General features: G+C 47.1%; 1 protein-coding gene across 4 annotated transcripts in view; it reads right to left on the reverse strand.

Moving 5' to 3' along the window:
• Positions 1-23,704, reverse strand: part of sgcd (sarcoglycan, delta (dystrophin-associated glycoprotein)) — a 135,226-nt gene that overhangs the window by 47,453 nt on the left and 64,069 nt on the right. For 3 of the 4 annotated variants that reach the window (XM_040181887.2, XM_078106895.1, XM_078106896.1), the window contains one exon: positions 1,746-1,931. In XM_040181887.2, coding sequence (XP_040037821.1) covers positions 1,746-1,931 — 186 coding nt within the window. Of the gene's footprint in view, positions 1-1,745; positions 1,932-12,584; positions 13,021-23,704 lie in introns of those variants that run through there. The other variant, XM_040181886.2, reaches the window with a different exon arrangement.

Raw genomic sequence — 23,704 nt, forward strand, 5'->3', positions numbered from 1 at the left:
CAATTCATGCAAGAGGACTCGCATTGTCCCACAAACACCAACACCGCACCCCCCCCCCCGATGTCTGCCGCTTGTCCATATTTATTAAGCACACACAGATATTTCATCCTTTGTACCGCCAACGTCCCCCCCGTCTCCGACTCTGCAGCTCCTTGGGACTGAAGGTCGCTGGCTCCGTGTACGCTCGCGGCTTTCTATGGGCTCATTAGGAATATTGTCAGCTGATCCGCCCTCCATGAGTCACACCGCGCTCAACTGCTTATTTGCACCGACTGAGTGGACAGGTTGGACCTCTGATATTACTGTGCGTATTTCTACTGGTTTACTGCGAATACACAACAGGCACAAGACGAGACGGGAGAAGAAGGGCAGAGGTTCTTTATTCAGTGTTTTTTTCTCTTCTTGAGTCCAGTTTGTATCCAATGAAGTCAGAACCTGAGAAACAGCAGCAACATCTGATTTGAAACTGAATGGAAAGAGGACAAAAAAAAAAAACAGCTTGAAGACGTGTCCTGTCAATCACAACAACCCCGGTCACCTGGGGGGCGGATGGATCGACAGGCTCCCCCCTTCGGACGGATCCACCTCGTGTCAAAATGTTGTTCTAATCTGGTGATCGGGAGGCGGGCGCATTAAAAACATTATGACACGGCGCAGCGCTCTGTTACGACGCTCGTAATCTGAGAAACCGCTCTGTGATTTATGCAGATCTCATATTAAAGCCCCACTGTGCAGCAGACCTCATGCATTATTCACAGCAGCGGCCACGTGTGTGTGTGTGTGTGTGTGTGTGTGTGTGTGTGTGTGTGTGTGTGTGTGTTTGTGTGCGTCTGGCGTACTCTGACTCATCACAGGCACAGAGGATTACTAAACAGGGAGAGAGAGACCAGGACCGGGTGAGGCGGAGAGGGAGGCTGACACAAAGTAGATCTGACGGGGAGGCGGACAGAGATCCTCTCACCGCGTTCTGGTGAGGGAGGTGGGGGGGGGCGAATTTAATCATCACCAAAATCTGCATTATTGTTCACACGAGCCAATGACCCGTGGTACTTATGTTGCTTTTTTATTCCCCATTTATTGACTGATTAAACGGACTTTGTGAAACCATAAACTTCTGGGACCCGACGAACAGAAGACAACGAAGAACAAAGAGCCGTTTGGTCGTTTCCAACACGGAACGGGACAGTTTCAAAATAGAAAGACGTGCGAATGCGAAGAGGGCGCCGCGCACGTGGATTTAGAACGGCGAGTGACACTTTTGGGTCGGCCACTGGGTGTGACGGTTTTGAACATGTGACTATCAGAACACAATCCTCAGCTAGGGACGGTATGAAGCTACGAGCGCAACCACAAGAAGTGCTTCATCTATTAATGAGCACAAACAACAGTCCAGTACTCCGGCAGATTAGATGACACATAGGCCTACACACACACACACACACACACACACACACACACACACACACACACACACACACACGTCTGGCAAAATGACCTCTCCTATAGATATCCTGAGCACCTGTTTTTTGGAGTGAAGAATAGTGTGAGGAGTCGATGGCGGTAAAAAAAACCCGGCACCATCAGCTGTGTTTTGATAAAGAGCGACTCTCCTCGACCTCGGGAGCTCCGCCAGCAAAAAATATAGCCACCTAAAATACGCCGTTTGCTGCCGCGGAGGGACACAGAGACATCAGCGTTGACACACACACATACGAGACCCAATCCACCGTAAACGGGTGACTTACGATGGTGAAGTTCATGACCTTGAGGATCCAGATAGTTAGCGCCAAGTTGATCAGGATCAGGATCATCAGCAGCAGGACGAAGAAGTAAAGGCAGCGCTTCCTCCAGCCGTATATCCCCACTTTGTACACTTGTGGTTTCTCTGAACTCTGGACATTGTTCCTATGAGTGCACTGTTCTTGGGTCATCTGAGAGGAGACACAAGGAGACAAAAGGAAGACACGGTTATGGCAGAGGAAGCGCTTTCATCCCCGGGGGAACTGATCCAAACAACAACTATTCTTTGGTTTGGTATCTTAAATGATTTGTAGGAAGCTGAGCTGCGTTGTTTGAAATGATTTGTTTCTAGCTGCTAAACGTCCCCACTTGCTTTTGTCCGGCTGCTATGTATTCTGCTCCCATTGAGAGCGGCGGAGCTACCCGTGATTGCCTGGAGATTTGAGAGACGCTTGCAGCGACTGCGTAGAAAGTAACTTAATAAGTTATTTGATAAGCGATGTGGAACACAAATAAAATTCCCCTCACGCAATCCGCTCCAAACACAGACCAGCCACTCAGTTCGGACAGTTGAGTTGTCCGTGGCGTTGATAAATGGCTCCATAAGTGCTCTATAACTCAATTATAACCCGTCCATGTGCCGATTAATGATGATTCCAATTCAGTCCGTCTGTGAAGACGAGGACGCATTGTTCACTTCAAGCACCATCATAACGGCCTGATGACTCGGTGGAAAAACACAATTTACTGCCCGGCGTGCTCCGGCGTGCTCCGGCGTGCGCGTCTCAGACCACCAACGCCAATTGTTTTTGACAACTGCACACATTGCGCGCTAACTGAAACAAATGGCACAAGACAGCGGCTGGGTGAGGAAGTGCTGAAGGCAACAGAGGGGATCCTAAAGCGCCATGTCAGCGAAAAAGAAAAAGGGAAATCTCGTTGTGCACCGTCACATTTTCTTTTCCTGTTTGACGTGCGATGCAGCGAGACGAAGAAGCAGATCTGTGGTGACAGAAAGAAGGAAAAGGAGTAATGCAATCTGATATAAACTATGCTAAAATCAAACCAGAACGAGCGGCTCACAGTTACATCCCTTTGCCAGGCGCGTTTACACCGATGTCCAAACAAGTGGTGACGTTTCTGACCAGGATTTGGTTCCCAGTGTTGCTTTCCGATGCTCTGATCGGTTTGGCTTCTTCTTCCATCAAAGTGGACAAGGTGGACGCTTTGGGATGATGCTCGCCGTCTGTCAGCGACCTGGTGTGGCGCTTAAGGAACGTTTAGGCCTCGGCTGAGTCGTGGTGAACTGTGAGGCGATCCCATGTGGAACATGCATGTGTAAAGCCAATTCTGTCTGTAGAGTTTATCACCAAATTGACCCAAGTAAGAAAAAAAAAAGCATCTCCGATATTAAACCGATTGGGAGTCAACATCAACAGAAGCAACGCGGCTCTCAGAGTTAAACAGAGGTATCTGATCCTTTGGTTCGGGCTTTAAGTAAAAACATGGATACAACACAAACAGCTGTGTGAGCTGAGTAACCAATGCTGTTTGATTAGCTCATCGGTGAAATCCCCCAAAAGAGCCACAGCCTGTGAGTGGGGGATTATCCTGCATAACGAGGCTCGCCTGCTCTCCGTCCGCAAAGAGACGAGAATTATGGCTGCAAGTGGCGGCAGACACACCGCGTTCAGCCGTTTGATTACACCCAGGAGTGTTGTGGTGAAAAATATTTTATTTTGAAACACACCCAAGATTCAAAAGACCAACAGCCCTTTTTTCAGGTTTGGAATGACGAGGTCGGATGAATAGTAGTATGAGCTGGATGATGAAGGAGATAAAGGAGACACCGCGCTAAAGTCCCACTCAGATGACATCACACTGTGTGGTCGGCTGCTAGAACCTGTTTTGGATCCGTAGAAGATGGTGAACTGTGATTGGCGTCTGCAGATTGCAACAATACGGGAAAAGAAAAACAGAGCAGCTCAGCCCAAAGTGCACATTGCAGCTTTATTCCCATGAGATGCTCATTGTTATTTGGGGTGTTCAGAAATCCTTCATTAAATTCTACGTCAGCGCTAATTATAGAAACTATATCTAAAGCTTATAGCATAGCGACATGAGCATTTGAAAGTACAACTTTCATTTCAATTCACATACGCCACTTAACCAACTGATGCAACATTTAAACACCATGAAAATACAATGCCAGTATTAAAGTTTTATGATGTATCAAATAAATGCACCGGAGTAAGGAAATCTAGGCTGCATCATGAGCCCCGTACAGACAAAAAACCTCTGAGCACACAGAGTACTGAGAGCTTTCTAATGAGGTTTATTAAGAAAAGAAAATAGGGCCGGGTTACATTTAAGTAATGGCCACTCTCATAAAGGTGTGTGCTAAGAAAGCCGAAAAGAAAGACAATAAGAATCAAATCAAATCTTCATCTTCAATCATTGGTCTTTTGACTACCCCCCCCCCGTGCATCCAATGGTGCCTCTAGTCAGGCCAACTACTCATTTAGAAAGCCAACGGTCCAAAAGCAAAGTCTGTCTCTGATTAGAGAGAGAAATGAGGTTTTACAAAATGTTATTGGATTATTATGCAGCCAAATAGCCAGACAGCTCCCCATCAGGACCTTTATAGACAACATGTGGATCAGTACCAAGACCCGACGGCTGTCGCCAATGGAAACGCCATTACTGGGGCTCTCAAGCCTCCCAATGTGTGAAGATACAAAATGTACTATTTATTGGCCGTCGCCATGTGCGGGCAAACAGGCTGCTGGAGGAGTGTGAGAGGCTGAATGGGGAGTTGTTATAGATTTCCCTTCATGCTGAACGGAACTTCCAATAGGAGCCACATGTTTACGGCGCTTTTTCTTCACGCGTGTTTTTAGATGTGTTGGTTTTCTCCCTTCTACTAACCAGGACTGGGCAGATCCAGTGGTTCCTCCTCTGAACTGCTCCCCAGCACTCCTCCTTACCCAGAAGCATCTTATTATTGTATTTATTTTCCATCCATCCATCCATTGTCAAACCGCTTATCCTGCACACAGGGTCGCGGGGGGGCTGGAGTCCATCCCAGCCAACTTCGGGCGATAGACAGGGTACACCCTGGATTGGTCGCCAGCCAATCGCAGGGCAACACAGAAACACACAACCATTCACACTCACATTCACACAACTACGGGCAATTTAAAGTCCCCAATTAACCTAATCCCCAGAGCATGTCTTTGGACTGTGGGAGGAAGCCGGAGAACCCGGAGAGAACCCACGCAGACACGGGGAGAACATGCAGACTCCACACAGAAAGGCCACTGGGCGGAATCGAACCCAGGGCCTTCTTGCTGTGAGGCGACAGTGCTAACCACCACGCCACCGTGCCGCCCTGTATTTATTTTATTCTACATTTTCTCCTCCTCCTATTACCAACGGAGGCATTGAAGCAGCGCAGAGAGCCGAATAGACGACATTAGCCTCCTCGTCTAACAAACACTGGCTTCTCCTTCTTCTTCCTTTGCTCATTTGGCTCATTTGCACATCCAATTTATTTGACTGCAGACATTTAATTAAGCTTAACAGAAATACACAATTTTACTTGCAACAGAAATCGCAACCATAATACTGTGACTGCTATTGTGCCGTTACTACCACCGATGGCGAAGTCGCCTTGCTCCCAGACTTTAGGGATTAATCGCCTGTAGGAATCATTCACCAGCAGTACAACAGTCAGAAGCAGCAGGACTTGCCCTTTAACGTTCGTCACTGGGATAAATGCTTGCGAATGTATTGCGCGCAGTAAATAAAGGCTTCTCTGACCCTCCTCCTGAGTGCAGTGGAAAGCTCACTGAGGAGACATTCTCAGCACACGCCGTCACTGCTGTGCTGCAGCTGCCTACTGAGCCATTACAGATGAGTCAAGAGTGGCCAATATGTTCGGCCGCTGAAAAGGTCAGAGGATAACAGTGCATTATTTAGTGGGCGCTCCGCCCTGCCCGGGATTTGAACAAAGGCCCCTTTTCAGAGCAAAACAAAAAGAAGAAACATGAATAAGAGAACATCCAATTTCACTGGTAGGTTCTGCCGCGGAGACGTGGGGGCCCACGGGGGCCCGGAGCCGAGCCGACGCTCGGTCATCGGCTTCAGCATGCTCGTCAGCGTCGTCCAGCACGTGACGGGGATGATTTAATATAATATGCATGCATGCGATGAAGAACAAGGAAGCACTTCAAGTGCAATAACAAATCACATTTTAAAGAGAGCATTTAAAAAAAAAAAGAATAAGTAAACGCTTAACTGAGCATGGACTATTTTTAGCTTACGTCTCATGTTACATGAGCACTTGTTTTCATGGTGATTTACTGTCGCCGTCTTAAATGTCACATTAGAGAACATCACACACGGAGACTCCTCAATATTTCAAGAGAAATTCATGGGTGCTGCACTTCATGGAACCAGCGGGGCGTTTAGATGATGCTACCGAGAGTCAGAACAGAGACTAGAGAGTCTGAAGCTCGTCCGAGTTTCTCCAGGGAGGGAGACGATGGACGGGGGAGGTCCAGGACGTGGAAGCTGAGCTAATGCCCCACTTGTAATCCAACCGCGAGAGTCAAGATTAATTATAAAGAATGCAACAGTCCTACAAATGAACGCACAAAACTTTTGCTTTAACTGCATGCTCCAAAAACAGAGTAGTTCCTCCATACAGATGTTTTGTTTTGCCGTCTAGCTTTCAAAAAAAGATACAAATTCAGCACAAGACACTATAATATTTAAGGACATGGCGAAGAACAACATCTAAGGTAGTTCTAGTATTAGTCCTGATCATTTTCATATGAACCACAATATGAGAAAGAATCACTCACAATGTGTAAACATTGACAACTTCTATGTTTATTGATTTATACACTGTGCTTTGTCCTGGTTCATGTTTTCTTTATCCCTCATGTAGGTCCTTTGCTCAAAGAGTCTTTAACAATCATGTAAGTGGTCCAGACGCCGCTGTAGCAGAACTACTGGACTAATGTACTAAGAAGTAGTTTGTCCGGCGCCTGGTCTGCGGTCCGGTGTCACAGAGGGATTGATGGTGATCCAGAAAGGATCAGACACCTTCTACTGGCCTGGACGTCTTTCCTCTCTGCCTGTTGGACAGGTCTGTGGGGGACATTTCACAGGGAGCTCGTGGATTTTCTGTGACTCAAGCAGATGGCACGCGACTTCATTTTCCAGAACCACAGTAAATGCACATTAATCCCACGGCCAAAAGCAGCTCTGTGGAAACACGTCAGCGGTGTTTCCTGTTAAACTGAGCACAAGCGTCCGGGTTTAAATGAGTGTTTGTATACCCACAATCCCTCAGAGGAGAACATACTAGCAAATGACGCTTTTCGATCATCATCATCATCATTACTATTTGGGGTACTTTCTAAGAAAGAAATGCTAAAATGTCATTTTTCTTCCAGGATTTGATGAAAAGCATTCAGGCTACAAACATGGACCAACATGCGTTCAGTGGCCGGTCCAGTGGTGACTGACCTGCTGTCCGTATGAGCTCCAGATGCAAAAGGAGCCCCAGCAGTCACAGCTGGTTCAGTAGTGGATGAATTCAAAATGTCTTGGACACTTTGACTCCCGCAAGTTATGTTGAATAAAACAATCACAAGCTAATTAATACACGGAAATCAAAGCGTTCCTTCCAGCGTTTGGGATGCTTATTGAGTTGGTTAAATACATCCATCACACTGCTTGTCACAGAGTCTCCAGATGGTGGATAAGCATTCTGTTATTCCTCACTGACCACCCTGAACAACAACCAGTTTAATTAGCTAATCAGCATAACACCCCACTTCTGTCGGAACAATGAATCCAGCCCGACGGACCTCACAGACGAGGCATCTGCTGCCCAGAGAATCCTTTGGTGCTAGCAAGGCGCAACTGTGCGCAGCCGGGTCCGCCTGCTGCTGCACCGGCTCCAACGTCATCGCCCAAAGAGGACTCCATCAAGTAGCAAGTTCAGACCAAATGAAAACAAGTAGACATCGTTGGCCCGGACTGGATGCTCACGTTTAAAATCTGATGACCGATCAGCCCTCCCCTTTGGCCCAGTGCGTATCTCCAACCAAGAGCTGAGCTGAGAGGGTCTCGCACATGGAATAGTGTCTATATGAAGCAGTAAACCAGGGGAGGAGCCACAGGACGCCGTGCAGCACAGCACGCCACCGATACAGCGTCCACGTGCAAGGTTACACTCGTATAATTACAGGCAGGCATGAAGTTGAGAGAGTGTCTGAGGTGAAACTCTCAACGTATCCTCAATATCAATCGGTTGATACTTCATACTTTCACTAACTGCGGCCTAAAAGGAAATTTAATTCATTTTTCGAGTGCGCTGAAGAGCCCTTTTTGTCGAAGTGCCTCAGACTGAAACGAGTCCAGTGCAGAACAGAAGCGGGGGGGGGGGGGGCAAAGGGAAGACATCGTCACTCGGCGAGTACGAATCATTTACTTTTACAGCATCAAAGACAAATCTTATTTTTAAATGTACACATTTCACATCTAGGAATAAAAGAGCAAGAGCACAGTTTGGGGCTTTAATGGCCTAAAAAAAGCACGGAAAGAGGCGTGAGGAGGGATCCCAGGGTATCGATGGTGAGATTCTACCTCCATCGTTTGAGGTCTCAGCTTAGTTTTACCTGTCAGCTTTCACGAGGTTGAACATGCCGACATTTTGACACGGGATTGTTAGCCGGACGACTTGTGTACCTTCTTTCAAACTAAAGACGTGAAGCTTGTGTGAGGGGCTCATTTCACCTTCGAGCCAAACTATCATGCTGATTGTCCATATTGACGCCCGGGAAGACGCTTGTATGTCTCAGCGGGGCGCGTGGTGCTCGTGGTGACATCGCCGCGTATTCTGGTTACGTCCAAGGGAGGACGTGGCCGTTGGCGAGTAGGAACACAAATAATCGTTGGTGTGGTTTTCCTGCGTCATTTATCGGCTGTCCGTCTTCTCTCCATCGGTGTGCAGAGCACTGAGTTCTTAGGGCTTCTAGGACCATTTAGAACAACAAATTGTGTCAGTAAGTGCCAATCAGTCATGCTGCACTCTATTGAAGACGTGATGGAAAAGGATGGATAAGCATGCAGAGAGGGAAACAGAGAAATGAGCGGCACAAGTGGAAGAGACAGAGGGAGAGAAAACAGGAATATACAGAAAAGGGGATGGAGGGGGGAGGACAGAGGGGGGGGGTCACTTTAGAGGAAAGACCACGAGATAAAGAGGAATAAATACAGATAGAAATAGAGAGAAGTGGGGACACAAAGACACCAGGACAGCTGGAACAACGGAGTCCGGATTAAATTCGCCTTTGCCTCACATATAACAAAGACTCACATATGCAAATATTACTTTTATGTTTTAACATATTTATTTTCGGAGGCTCACTGTACGTTTAAAAGCACAAGCCCTGATCTGAGGTCTGTATCTGTATTCTTTTGAAATGACATCTCCGCCAGTCGTCACGGTGACAACATTCCGCTTTAATTAAATGAAATGCTAAGAGGACGCTAATGGACGGACCCCCAGGTGTCCCGTGGGTTTTTCAGACGCTGCTCATTAAACGGCGCAGAAAGGGAATCAATCCCTCCCCCTATGACTCAAATATACGGACCCGTCTCCGCCATTGAACAATTTGCCAATTTGAAAGACAAGAAAAAAAAATGCAACCGTATCTTAAGATGGCGAACGAGAGACTCTGGATAATGAGCACAACAAAAGAAGGTCGAATTGCTGCAGTACTGAACATATTTGGGTGTTGCATCACATTTAACTGGCGTAAACTCAACCGGAGGACAAAGAGGGGAGCGATCAGACGCCGGGTAAGAGGCCCGCGGCGTGCCCATGTATCGCTCAGAGGATTGATCTCTCTCTCTCTCGCCCCAGGGAGACTCCGGCAGAGCCCCTGACTGGGTGCCCACAATACGCAGGGCTTTTATTGTGAAAGGTAAGAAATGAAGGGGCGATCTGGCCTGGACGAAGGAGCCTCCAGAGCGTCGTAGTTTTATAACCACAAGCACAAACTACAGCAGATTCACATTAAAGCAGTATTGCAGTACTCGGGGCAGATTCATGTTCACCATCATCTCAGCCCACCAACAGAACAAATGTCCCCCAAAATAGGACCGCTGCGTTAACTTGCAAATGAGAAGCTGAATCCACACCTCAGGACAGTTGGACACGGCCGGTCTCTGTGCCAACGCGTGCGTTGTTTGCACGCTTTGTTTGCCCCCCCCCCGTCAACAAGCAAAGATGTCCGGCCCCTTCTGAGTAGCACCGAAACAAACAGCTCTGATGAGTCACGCTTGTCAATTTCCAAGACCCGGGTTGTTTTATGGCCGCTGAAAACTCAAGTATGAGCCCTCAAGGCAAGTTGCCATCTGTTAAATGGAGTGCTTTCTACGGCGCTAAAAGGTGTTCTGAAGATGAACGGTGTCCTTGATCACAACCACACGGGGGTTGTCGCACAGCCAGAGGTACTGCGGTGAACTTTGCAGACGTTTATTGGAAGAAAAAAAAAACTGTAAGTCATTTTTTATTCCCCTCCAACGGATTGTGCCTACAAAAATCTAAGTCTGAGCAACTGAGATAGTGACGCAGTACAAGTACATTGCAAGCGCTGAACTCGCCGACCCGCACGAGAACGCCCGTCTCCGCCCCCCGTCCCGTTCAGCGGAGCAGCGAAGAGATCGGCAACGATGGCTCAGAAAAAGTGCGTCTCTAATGTGCCAAAACTCGTTGGACAGTAATAAATCCTTCAGACACTCGGCGAACAGCTGACTGCTCCCGGTGTGTTTTTTGTCGCTCCGTGGAAACGCAGCGAGGTCTACAGAGCCAGAGGACCCTCCTCTGACGCGACCCGCTGGGTGAAAACATCACCAGAGGAGCGATGCATTCAGTCATCACAGCTGCCTCTTGCATAATGCAAGAGACTCGGTTTGAACAGTATCCGAGTTAATAGAAATGACTTGATGCTGATGGCTGCATGACAACCGGCTTAATCAGTATTTTCTTTGGTAATCCTTTGTCTCCCCCACAAACTCTACACACTGATGTGTGTACAGATGATATTTTTGTAGCATTTATTTAAACAACATTATGCGTAACTATCAGTGGGATGACGCTGTGTTTTCTGACGAATATCTGCAACTGATCTGATCTTTTTATCCTTGCATACTTTACGGATTGGATTTTAAATCCTTTTTCACCGATCCACTTGCTTAAAAATAAAAGATTTTGTCAAAATTGCACTAATGAGCCTTGTAATCTATGGAATGCCGCCTGGTTGGAAGCTGCCGGCCCGGGAGGTCTGCAGACATTTGGAGCTCTGACTGGGTTGCCGATATAACTGTGGAGCGACAGCTGCTGTGTGGGCTGCGTTACAAGCCGGAGTCACCGTGAGTCCTCGGACCCACGGAATCCACCAATCAGAGCGGCTGTCAGGATGAAAGAGGGGCTGCTGATAATTCCCTTCATCGCTTCCTGGCCGACGCAATTTCCTACTAAAAAAAAAACGACTTGCAGGGAAAGTTGATGACGGAACAGTAAAGTGCTTTTCTTTTTATGTGAGCTCCAAATGGATTAAATCACTTCAAATGGGGGAATCCTCTGTAGAAATGATCATGAAATTATTGTCATGCTTTTTTCCCACAAAAGCCAGCAGCGAGAGTCATTGCATACAGTTTTTTTTAACATGAACTTCTCGTTACACGGCCGGAGGTCTGCAGAGCGTTGAGATAATGAGACCTTTGCAGGAACCTGAGGCAGCGTGATGGCTTGATTGTGCACAAACTAAAGCACGCTGACCTCTGCAGATCTTTTCATCATTAAATCGTTGTGGCAGAGATGGAAATGTTTGAGTTTCAGTTGAGTTGTAGTCGGGTTGTGATCCAAGCTGAACAAATGTAACTTTTAAGAAGTACCGCCTCTTATGTTGATTGTAAAAAAGTTAAAGTTTCATATTGTTGTTGAAACACGTGTTTGAGGTTGTACTACAATTCAAGCTCCAACTAACTTGAGACATCATTTTGCTCACTGAGCTGCACGGAGACCAGGGCCTAAAAATACCAACACACACACACACACACACACACACACACACACGCCGCCTCCACCACGACTGAGGCAGCCACTCCTCCCTCCCTCCCCCCCTCCCTCGCTGAGGCGCCTCCCCCTCCACAGTGGCACCCTGACAGTAGGCTGCAGTCTGCCACACTTCCTGTTACTTATTTATAGCAGCTTGTTCCCCAGAGGAGCAAAGTAATTGAAACCAAATGTGTTGCCGGGACTGATATGGGGAAGTCGGGCGGCCCACCCACTCAAATTGTAGTCTCTCGCTCTCTCTCTCTCTCGCTCTCTCTCTCTCTCTCCCCCTTTCTCCCTCCCCAACAATTGCAATAAAGGGGGGGAGGTTTAGAACAAGCACCTTTGGAAATCACTTTTCTCGCAATTTCATTTCTGAAAGGAAAAGAATAGAAATTTCCTGATCTTCATTTCTTTCCAACTTCTCGGTTCACGACAAATAAATTAACTGCCTCAAGTCTCGGGGGGGCTGTGGATTTGTAAAGTGGTTATAATGTTATTTTTCTCCCCGGGCTGGTGAGCACCAAGTGGGAAAGGGAGAGAAAAAAAACATATTTTCTCGGAGAAACAAGAAAATTGCAAACTACAAAATAAGTCGTTGGAGCTTTAATTTGGAAAACTCTCTGAGGGAATAATGTTGCAGCAGCCCCCCCCGTCCGCCACAGCCACACTTAATGAGCGCTCCAAAGAAGACCAGACTCACCATGTTGGCCTCTGTACGGAGTCCCGGGCTCAGTCGGCGTGCGTCGGGCGGATAGAAGTCGGATAGAGAAACGGCATGAGGCCTTCGCTGAAGTCAAAGTCAAAGTCAGGCAGCCACCTCTTCCCTTCGCCGCCGCCTCGCTCTCCTGTCAGCTTTTCCAATAACAAAGCGCCTCCCCCGCCTCTTTTGGCCGAGTTTCCCCGGAGCGGCGAGCTGTTTCCTGGACGCGCGGTGGACTCCTGTGACCCCCGGCTGTCGACCTTTCTGTCTGTGAAGGCTCTGCTGTGAGCAGCTCCGGCCTTCTGTCCCCCGGAGTCGCAGCCCGCCGGACACATTTAGAAAGACACGTGGGCTTCTGGTTTGTGGTTTAAGGAGGCGGGACTTTGGAGTGCTGTGTTGTCAGGACGACCCCTCCCTCTCCAGCAGTCGATGGCCCCTCCTCCTTTTTATGAGCCCCAGCTATACGGACGGGGGGGGGGGGGCGGGGGTCTGCGAAGGGTATATCCTTCCAAGTGAAGAGGAGTCTTCAAGTCTGTGGATTTCTTCGATTCAGGTTCTTTTACTCGACATTGACCCATTCGAGGTCACCAGGCAGAGAGTTGTGTGGTATTCAGTGTACTTTTTACTTTTAGTTGATTGGGTTCCACGTGTAAACCGTGTTTTTATGATGTTCATAGTACTTTGTTTCTATTGAAAGAGGCTCAACTTTCTGAAATGAAGTTTCGATGCTGCTGCTTTAACAGAGTCAAACGCATGTTCGTGTTACACTTCGTTTGGTTCACTCACTGAACTATGCGAGAGCGCGCACGTGTCAGTGCACGTGTCAGTGCACGTGTGAGTGCACGTGTGAGCTGAGGAGAGAGAAAGACACGATTTAGAGAATGCAAAGGCTTCTCCTCCGCTGCGACGGTCTGCGGCCCGACAGCGAGGGAGGAAGAACGCCGCTTCTCCCACAAAGCTCCACTTTCTCCCCCCTCCCACGCATCCCCCCGCCCCCCTCCCCTCACACACAGTCACACTGATCTCATTCTCCCCGCCTGCCTGTTTGTGTAGGTCAGGCGAATACTTCACACTTTGATGTCACATTTCTTGAAGAGGATGAAAACAAGTTGCAGGTTTGTCCGCGGACCGAATCCATTGGTGCTTGTTTTTTGGAGGCTTGTGATTTCAGCCCCCACACACACACACACACACACACACACACACACACACACACACAACTCATGGTGAGATTGTTGAAAAGGATAATAGCAACAATTGTCTAGCAGGCGGGGCGAAGGGATGACGATGAGGCATTAATCAATAACTAAAGGGGGGAAATCCCTAACAGGCCTCTGCTATATGGAGGAGCATCAAGGCGGCGTCTCATAATGGAGATGTGGTGTGTGTGTATCCGTGGGGGGGCACAAACGCGAGTTTAATAGGAGATGGAGTTGGAGAACAAGGCTCATGTGGGAAAAAGACTTTCTGAAAAGGACTCAAAAAAAACTTTTTCTATTCCATCTCACAAAGTGACATCAACCGTTGAAGCACATGGACGGCATAAAATATGGATACTGTTATTTTTCCTTTATTGTGTGTTCTAATTGTATTGCTATTGTATGGTTATCAGGAATAGACGGAGCGCACACCGGTGTCTCTGTTACTGTTGCATGAATTACATTACGGTTTACTTTTATAATCCACTGACTTTTTCACCGGGCGGAAAATTCAAATTTCTCCAATACTCAAAACTAAGCGAGCCGTCAACTGTGGCTGAAGACGCTGACGGTCCCGTTTAAACCGTGAAAGATAACAGGTTTACGATAAATGAAACATTTAAGTTCCATTACAAGATGCACTTTCCTTAATTCATCAGAGCCTCTCTGAGCGTCTCCTTTCTTTGCCAGCAAAGTTTCTGAGCAGCTTTCTCTCTGCATCCATCCGTTTGCCCCCCAAAGCGCCTCCTTTTAAAACGTGGCTCATCCAATTAGCTCCTGCCGGCCTCCGACAATACAATTGTGTCAATATTTCATCTTCTGCCTGGTGCGTAGAAATTAACGTCCATCTGAATGGATGAGAGACCCCGCAGGAGGATCAGCCAATCACAGGTTCTCCCACTGGGTCCCAATGCAGCCCGATTCCTTCTTCTGCTTTACATCTCTCAAACGTCAGCTCATGTTCTCTAAAAAGGCGACATTCTCTTCTTTAAACTGTATATGCAAGGTAGCAGTGAGGAGGTGGTGATGGTCACGACTACCTCTTCCTTACGGCGACAGATCGTCGTAATCAGACGCGAACGTCATGTGGAAGTCAATCGAGCGTCTCTTGCGGCGCCGTTTAGTTTTACCGTTACCATCTTTGTGTCGGTTTCTTCCGAAAGCGTTTCCATCGGGGATGAAAATCCCTTTCAGTGGCCTTCCACCAAATACTTCTTTCCTTTCTTCCACGGCTCTAAAGCTCCATTCTTCTATTCCCTTTTCCTCTCAGTGCCTCCAGTTGGTCAAATGTCCACAGGGGCCACAGCTCACATGGAGGTGATGACAGTGATGAGGTTATTTGTATAATATATTATACCCTTTTGTATGGCTGCTGATAAGCGAGAAGGAAACGGTGATGTGTGACTGACTATTTTATATTCTTAATATCTACTAATGTTCCCGTGTTAACACAACACTTATTTCACGTGTCTCTTCCTTCTGGCCTCCCTCTTTATTTTTCCGGATCGGATGAAGTGCACGGATCTGAAATCACAGGCGATGGATGAAGCTGTCAGTCACCACCGGCCGATGAAAAGCACGCCGCTCCAGCTGTGTTCCCACCCTGCGATTCGCCCTCCATTTGTTTCCACACCAGTTACAGTCATTTATGTGGCTTAGAGGGGATTCTCACGGTATCACACAAACAGCCCCACCGTGTTGCAAGTTTCTACACTGCATTTTTAATCCGTTTCAATTGCCTTTCTGCTGGAGCACAAACACTTCATCATAATAGCAAAACACTGACATACGCTGACAAGAAGGGAATGAGGTTTTCTAAAGGGTCAAACTGGGATGAAGATACCACTACCATTAAAGTAACAGACTGTTTTAAACATTCAGTGAGTTGGGGACCATCTTTAAAGCACAGCTTGGGCTTCATTCCGCTGCACCGAATGTGCACTCAACGTAAATATGGGACTATTACATTTGGATTAGTGACTAAATGAGCAGAGAGATATTTTCCTGCTGCAGGATCTGAGCTTTACAAGCAACATATTTAAAATAGGTGATAAATAAAGAAATAACACTGGGATTAGGATTAAACTGGCATTTTTAATACGTCTGTGGGGGATCATTGTTTCTTTTCGGGCAGCTCTTTGATACCTGTCACCTGCAGTGAAGCTAAAACGCGTCGAGTCCATACAGAAGTTCACCTGGAGCAGACGAGCCTCGTGACCTAACTGACCTTCTAAGACGGCTCTCAGCACTCTGCGAGTCCTGGGGAAGTTCTGACATTCGGGTGTCGGGAGTGCACGGTGGAATTACACGGGACGAGGTGCACACGGAGGCGAGCCCGGCAGGTTAACGATCCCCGTGCCACCGCCGGGCTCCAGCCATCTGTTTAGCTTGTTCCAGAGGCTGTTCCCGCTCAGCGCATACAAAGCTTCACAGGAGGTACGAGGTAATTTGCTTCCAAGGTGGTGGGAATCGGGTGGAGAATGCTGATTAGACGCGAGAGCCGGTGTGAGGTACAGGGCTGCACTTGTTTCCAAGTAATTAAGGCACGAGCGGCAGGTGACAACGACGTGAACACGGAGAGTGGCATCTCTGCCTGCCAGGGTGATTGGCAGCCAGTTCTTACATCGCAATTACCGACACGCAAAAGGTCCCCTTTTGGAACGTCCCAAAAGCAGATGAGTTGTGATGAAAGCGCGTGGATTCGGGCGCCGCGTGATGCTGTATGTTCACCTCCTCCTCGTCCTCCTGCGTGCTGCATCTTCTGTCACAATGAACGGATGACAAAATGCTTTTCTCCAGCTGGGACAAAAAAAGTGCGGATAAAGCTTGAAGCTGCATCATTTTACCAATTAAATCCCAAAGCTCTGTATGGTTACGACTCCACTTCTCATTTTAGACTTTTAGTGGAACCTGTGACTCCTTCAGAGGGGTAGTTTATGTGGAAGTGAAACGGGGGGAAATGCTCTCCTATGCTGATTTGAATGGGAATAATAGCATTTATTCTATTACAGTAACAACTGAGCTTTCATTCCTGGCATATACCTGCAGTCGCTGAAGTTAAAATCTTGATCCAAAGGCTCAATTTATTGAGCTGTGGCAGCAGAACGTCAATCTCGGTCCGTTTGGTCCACTAACTTTCAGTCTCTCACCCGCCGTCCCTCGCTGGCCGCTCCGCCCACGTGGTTAGAACGGACACGGAGGAGAAACATATCGCTGCCATCATGTCCGGCTGTTTGGTTCTCCATAGAACGCAGGGATTGTCTTCCCGTTGGAGCGCGGCGATGACGATGACGACTCTGGCAGGCGTGAAAGATGGTGCGGCGTCTAGCGGCGCTCGGCACCGCGGCCGTGGGTTCAATGATTCCGGAGCGTCTAGCAAAGAAGGTGGGATAATGGTTATGAAATAAAAGTCTCCCAAACTCCCAACACCGCCAGGTTGATGTGAGATGTTCAGCCAGGAATCGCTGTACATCCACGCGGCTCATTGTGTGTTAAAGGCTGCGTTGATCAGTAAACAGACGGCATTTTTGGCGCCCGACGCCGCTGCTGGTCGTGGACTGATTTCCACACACAGCGTTCCCTCACATCGGGACGTTATGCGATCGCCTCATTGTCTCGTCCTCCGCAGGGCGATTTGTCAGTTGAGCCGAATGTCAAAGCGATGGTGAGTCACGCGGCCAGCTGTTGTAGAGGAGCTCCAGATGTCCGTTGTGCAGCAGTCAGAAGAGACGGGACGGCGCTGTGAGCTTAGTGATGTATATTGTGACCTGTTTTGTCACTATGAGACACCACTTTCATTCTACATGTAGTCATGTGACCCATTGTTAATATGCAAGTTTTCTTCTTTTTAAAGCAGCAAATCGCTGCTTGATAGAAGTTGATCAGAATCTAGTGATTGCTGCTTTCCATGACAATGTCACGCATAGAGCAAAATAGCACAACAGCATTCTCACTGGATGCACATATAGGAACAGACGTGTGTGTGTGTGTGCCTTTCGTACACACTGGGTAAATAAGTGCAAAGCTTATATGGAGACTTCTGCTTAAAGCAAACAAGGATGAGAAGACTTGTGTGCTCTCCTCCGACCACAACATGAAAAGGAGTTGCTGTGGATTCTACAGCGGTGATGCAAAGTGACGCAGACAATCGTCGCAGTTTGTGTAGGAGTGCTTCCCCCCTTCGATTCACGGCTGGGTCACATAAATCTAGCGGCGCACTAAAAGAATGCATTAGTGGAAAGCTTTGAGACGACAGAGAAGAAATGGAACTAGACACTAAATTAGACACTGAGGACGAGCAAACAGTCCAATGCGTCGCCCCCTTTCCTCATTATAAAACACGCTGTTCCACGATACAGCTGCAAAAGGGCCGAGCTAGTCGAGTGCGGCGTTGATCCTAGAAAGGAAAGGTTGAATATGTAAACCTTTGAAAGGACACGACGTCAGGAGTCTTTTGCTCTGCCAGGTGAACACACCTCTATACGTACACGACCGTGTTGAAAGCGTTGCAGAAAAAGGATCACATTCTAACACCAGTGAGGTCCGTGTTGTGGAGCAGAAGTCATCGATGAATGTTGATGTTGACTGAAATACATGAATCGGTATTTGTGACAAACCCATTGGATTCAACTAAACTTATATAAACTAACTAAATAGGCTTAAAAACTATTTGAAATTCTGTTCATTTTGATGAAATTTCCATAAGGTATTGGTACTGGATCTGTCCTTGTTTCTGGCCAATGTCCAAACAATCACTCATAACGGAAATTAAAGTCTTCTAAAATTCTGTCCCCAAATCTGAAAATAGCACTCCGGCTTCGTCCTCTATTGTTGCTTCCTTTGTATTCCACCGAGTGTTTGTTGATCTCATAACTGATCCGGCTCCACCACGGTCAGGGTTCTGACCCCAAACTAGACCGGTTCTCTCTGTGTGACTGCAGGACCACTTAATGAATTATGAAGAATTAGCTATTGACAACTAATGATTCATTACCCTCTCAGTCGACAAGGACAGTGAGCATCAACACATGGTTCTTATCTCGGCTTGACAGGAAATGAGTTCCTTTTAAAGGACCTCATGTGCTTTTTTTCTTTTTTCCACACACCAAGAACGACCTACTTCGCTTTCCGAACTACTCTTCATCCTCCGACCTAAAAATATGAAGCGTGTGTGTCTAAGGAGGGAGAGTTCTGTGAAAGGAGGACACAAACGGTGGAGACGCTCATCTAACCTGCCCGGCAACAGAACTCTCAGCGAGCAATGAACAACAAATCAAACCATCTGAACGACTCTTCGTCGTGTTCCAAACGCCGGCAGTGGCCCTGTAGAAAGTTCTGGCCTTCTCCTCACATAAGCCCACGGCTTATTAACACAGAGAGCAGGGTGGGTGCTGCAGATGGAGAAACACAATGCCTTCAAGGCTGCGCCAACACACACACACACAGCTTTGAATCCCCTCTGCCCTCTTCTTAATTCTTCTTTGAAAAGCAAAGCCCTTTTTTGCTTCCGAATGCAAATAGAAATCCTTGTTTTACAGACGGCTCATTGAACCTGGAGGCCGGTGCCTCCCGCTGGTTCCCTGCAGGAGGAAAAGAAAACGTGCGTTGCAGAAGCCCCGGACGAGGCCGCGATGCTCCAACTTCTCGCCTTGCAGGAAGAAGATTCTGAAGCACGGAGGATTCCTCGAGAAAGCGACGCCACATCTCGTCTGCCTCGTAGGAGATATGAGAGTCCTCTGCGCAAACAAAAAGGACTTCTAACACATTTGGACCCTTTTAAAAGGCATCTGGATAGCAGAGTTCCCTAGGCAATGGATAGAGATTTTGTATTCATATATATATAATTGCAGGATTGTGGTGTGACGCTAAATCCAGTCTCCTGCATGAAATTACAGATGTGCTGCCTCGACCTCCCACTTTCTCTCTCTCTCCTGGATTAGTACTGACCTTCGGGCTGGGGTGCAAAATGCGAGGCAATTCCTCAGGAGGAGGTCTTGTTGTGGAGGAGTAGTACTTTTATCTCAGGCCGGTCCTGTGACCAAAGGCACAAGGAACATTAACGGTTTAAAGCGCTTATCAAGTGCTTTTGGGACAAATCCCTTTTCCGTTTTATCTGTGCGAACGTGATGAAATGACATCCATTGAAATGCAAATGTGGGAATTTCTTTGAGGTTTTGCTGCCTTTACATTTAGACCTCTTTTGAACATTATCAGCATGCACTTCACTTCAGGTTTCCACGTAGGATTAAAAGGTACTACAGTATAGATTAAAAACCTCGCCTGTGAGAGGAGATCCGAGATCAGATTACTTTTATCAAACAGACTGCCGTTCTGGCCGCAATCACAAAACTACATTTCCGGAATAATTGCTTAGACGCTGAGACGCTCATGCGTCCAAGTGCATTGAAATCGAGTCATTTAGGTGAAAAGAAATCAAGCGGATCTTACTTGCACCTGAGTGTCCCAGGATTTCTCACCCGTTGGAATGACGTGAACACGGAGGAAGAACGGGTGCAATGGTTTTCTAAAACAAACAATGCGTGTTGATAAAAGCTTTGGTGTCACGTCACGAATCTCCTAGCAGCCCCACTCGCCATCGATTACGAATCTGCACTGATTAAGAAACGTTCACTATGACAAGCAGACTCCACTACCCATCAGCACAGCTGAACAACATCCAGCTGTGAGATGACCTGTTCACTTGCAGCTGGTGCAGAAGGGCCGGCAAGCTAATAGTAGAAATGAAATAAATCTGGAATGCATTTATTTCAGGAAGGAAAAACTCATTTATGAAGAAGTTAACAACAAAAAGCAAAAAGCTATGCATGAAGTGCTCTAAATTCTGACAAAAGAAAGCATATGGCTAAAGTATCTTATGATGTAACATGACCCGTTGTCACATCGCCCGGCCCGGGATCAGTGCAAAGGGTGAGGGAGGGAAGGATGGATACACACACATGCGATTCAAGCAAAACAAGCCTCCGCCGGCCTTGTGATCAAATAGAACTCTGACTCTGACGAGGCGCTCTGCTCCGTCATGGAATAATAATGCTGCATGCTCAGCTGTGGTTTAGCGCAGACATTTCCTTAAATACTCAACAGACATTACACTCTGCACTTCTCCCCCAGCGGAGCAAAGACACTGGCTATCATTTAGCATTTTAAACGGCAGTTTAAATAATGTAACGCGGGCTGATAGATGAGGGCCGGGGGTGAGGGGGAATCGGGATCTGATAAGTGAGCCGATGCCTTTCAGCAGAAAATGATCAGGGGTGGAACCTTAAACGGAAATGAAACGGGTCTTTTATGGACAACCAGGCGAGACGATGGAGCACGGAGGTGAGTCGCTTCACGTCCAACCACTCACCTTTAGCGAGGGGAGCGTGTGTCAGAGAGAGAGAGAGAGTGCACGTTTAATCACGCATTTTCTCTCCAATTTAGCGGTTGTTTCCTGCGGAGGAGAGTGTGGTAGAGGACACACTTTAAAAGGACTGCAGAGGCTTGTTTCGCTCTGCAAACACTCAGAAACCACCACGTCCAACAGAATCCACAGCTGGCCCCTCTGAACTCTCCAAAGGTCGTCGTGTTGCCGTTCTGCCTTCAAGCTGGATGGTTTAATCGCTTCAGGGTTCTCCGTCTTTTAAGTAAAATGTAGAGAGAACCTGTTTGATGATGCAAATTGTTCCCAGAAACTAAAAATGAATCCTGAGCTCGACAATCATGAGTTTTTTTTATATATTATTGAACCCATTGACTTTGTGCATTGATGCAATCATGCAACTACCACCTGTCTGAACAAAATATCTTTGGGTTGTTTTCCCCTTTTTAATGATGATTAGTAAAACCGTTTAAAATCACAATCATTTAAAAGCTGATAAATTTTGACCTCAGAATAAATCTAGAGATCAAAGTTGATTCTTGACTTAGTAAAAAAAGATGCTGCTCGGAATCACGGAAGGTTTAACATCCACAGTGAGTTGATGGTCTCATGGTTAACAGCAGCGTAGAAGATGGAAGACGTTTAATAACTGGGCCACATTCTGTTACGCGGTTTGGCCAACTGGTGCAAACAGACGCTGAGCTTCCTCCGTGCGAGACTAACCATCCGTATAGCCGGCAGCACAAGTAGTGATCAGGCTGCCGGTCCCGGGGGGAGCAGCATGGCGTGGTCAGATAAGTCACGATCTGTGCAAAGGTCCAGCTGCATCTTCACGGGAAGATCTTATTTCTCTCTGCAACTTAAGTCCCGATCTCCAGAGGCATCATTAACAACCACGTAAATACAGAGCCAGGGACCTTGATTTGTTCAATAATTCAACTGTAGATTCTCTCCCCCTTCAGACGGCTGCTGCCGAAGGCGAGTCTGGGGGACGTTGTTAGTGCGCCGGTGTTTGTGTGTCGGTAATAGCGTTGGATGAATTGGATGAATTCATCAGTGGTCACCAGGGGAGTGAACACATTGCCAGAGATAAATTCCCATGCCTTTTATTGTTGTCATTCTCTCAATGCAAACAAAAAAATGAAGAAATGATCAGCGGCTGATCAATATCGGCTGTATGTACCTGATCCGACTGCTTTACCAGCACAAGTTTAAGTAAAAATGAAGTGTTAAATATGTTTATTTCTGTTATTCCGAGTTGCTTTTGGCTGACAAACCTTGACTCTCATCCAATCTGAACGAAAACCTGACAAAGGATGTGCAGTAACCGTGTTTCCCATTCAAGAGCATTCTCTCATCGCCATGGTAATCAAGCACTAACTGATGTCTGGTGGACAGTCAGAGCGCCGTGCAGCTGAAGGAGGCCTCCTCTCATCAGGTGGCGTTTGAGGGTTTAAGAGACACACGGCTCCCTTCAACACTTCACTTCTGTTACAATCCGTGACCTAATAATGTGGCATATGCCTTTTTTTACCTTGGATGAAATAAACATGTTCCTGACATGTTGAGTTTTAACTTTGAAGATCCAAGCCACAGAACGAGTATGAGTCCTGCTGTTCTTATCTGCTTGCATATTCATCTGATCATTATTTTCAAAACGAATTAAAGACAAGTAGGATCTTGCACTGCTTGTAGAGTTATGGTATTTATATATATTAATATATCCCCAGGCTGGGGATGAAAGATGAGAACTCCCCTGACAACCGCTCATGATGACGTCATTTACATGCCCAGGAGCTGGTTTGATACTGGCTGCTGGTTGTGTGTAACAATTCGGCTCTACAATCATCATTTTTTCATGCTACACATTTCAGATGTGTATCAAACTCAATACTATGCGTTCCGTTATGCAACTCAATAGCGTCTTTATCTGGACCCTTCATGCCCCTTTTATAACCCGATGACAAGTCTAACGTCTTCTACTTCCAGTCACAACCCTTCCGACCTGCACTGCAGTGATACTTTAGTCCCTGTTCATCCAGCACTGCCAGGGGCCGAGCTTATTCAGACTTTTTGGGAAACTCCTGACTCACTCGGTGTTAAAAAAAAAAATCCTTTGAGGCCTCCACTCTTCATTCAGTCTCAAGGGATCAAGACATGTTCAAAAACAAGTGGGTTGCCGTGCCAACAGATTGGCACCCCGCAGCAAAACAGTGTTGTTTTTCCTGACTGAGCAAATGGAAGATCACACTCCGATAAATCCATTTCAAGCACATCCGAGCGTCCTGGTTCAACCTGCTCATGCTCAAGCAAAACTGGAATCCACAGTTGCGAGGCTTGTAACGCTGGAGCCCGGTATTATTCCAGTGCATCCGTGATGAATAAAACAGTATCGTTTCCCAATCCTAACATCCCAACAGGAAAACAGTGTCCGCCTGACCGGACCACCTGTTTGTGCAAACGTTTTTACAAAATGAAGCACGACTTCTACGTGACTGAACATGAATAAAATGACATTTATTCTGATAGTTGTTTGAGGGATC

The sequence above is a fragment of the Gasterosteus aculeatus genome, chromosome 7, assembly GCF_964276395.1.
Source record: "Gasterosteus aculeatus chromosome 7, fGasAcu3.hap1.1, whole genome shotgun sequence".
NCBI lineage: Eukaryota > Metazoa > Chordata > Actinopteri > Perciformes > Gasterosteidae > Gasterosteus > Gasterosteus aculeatus.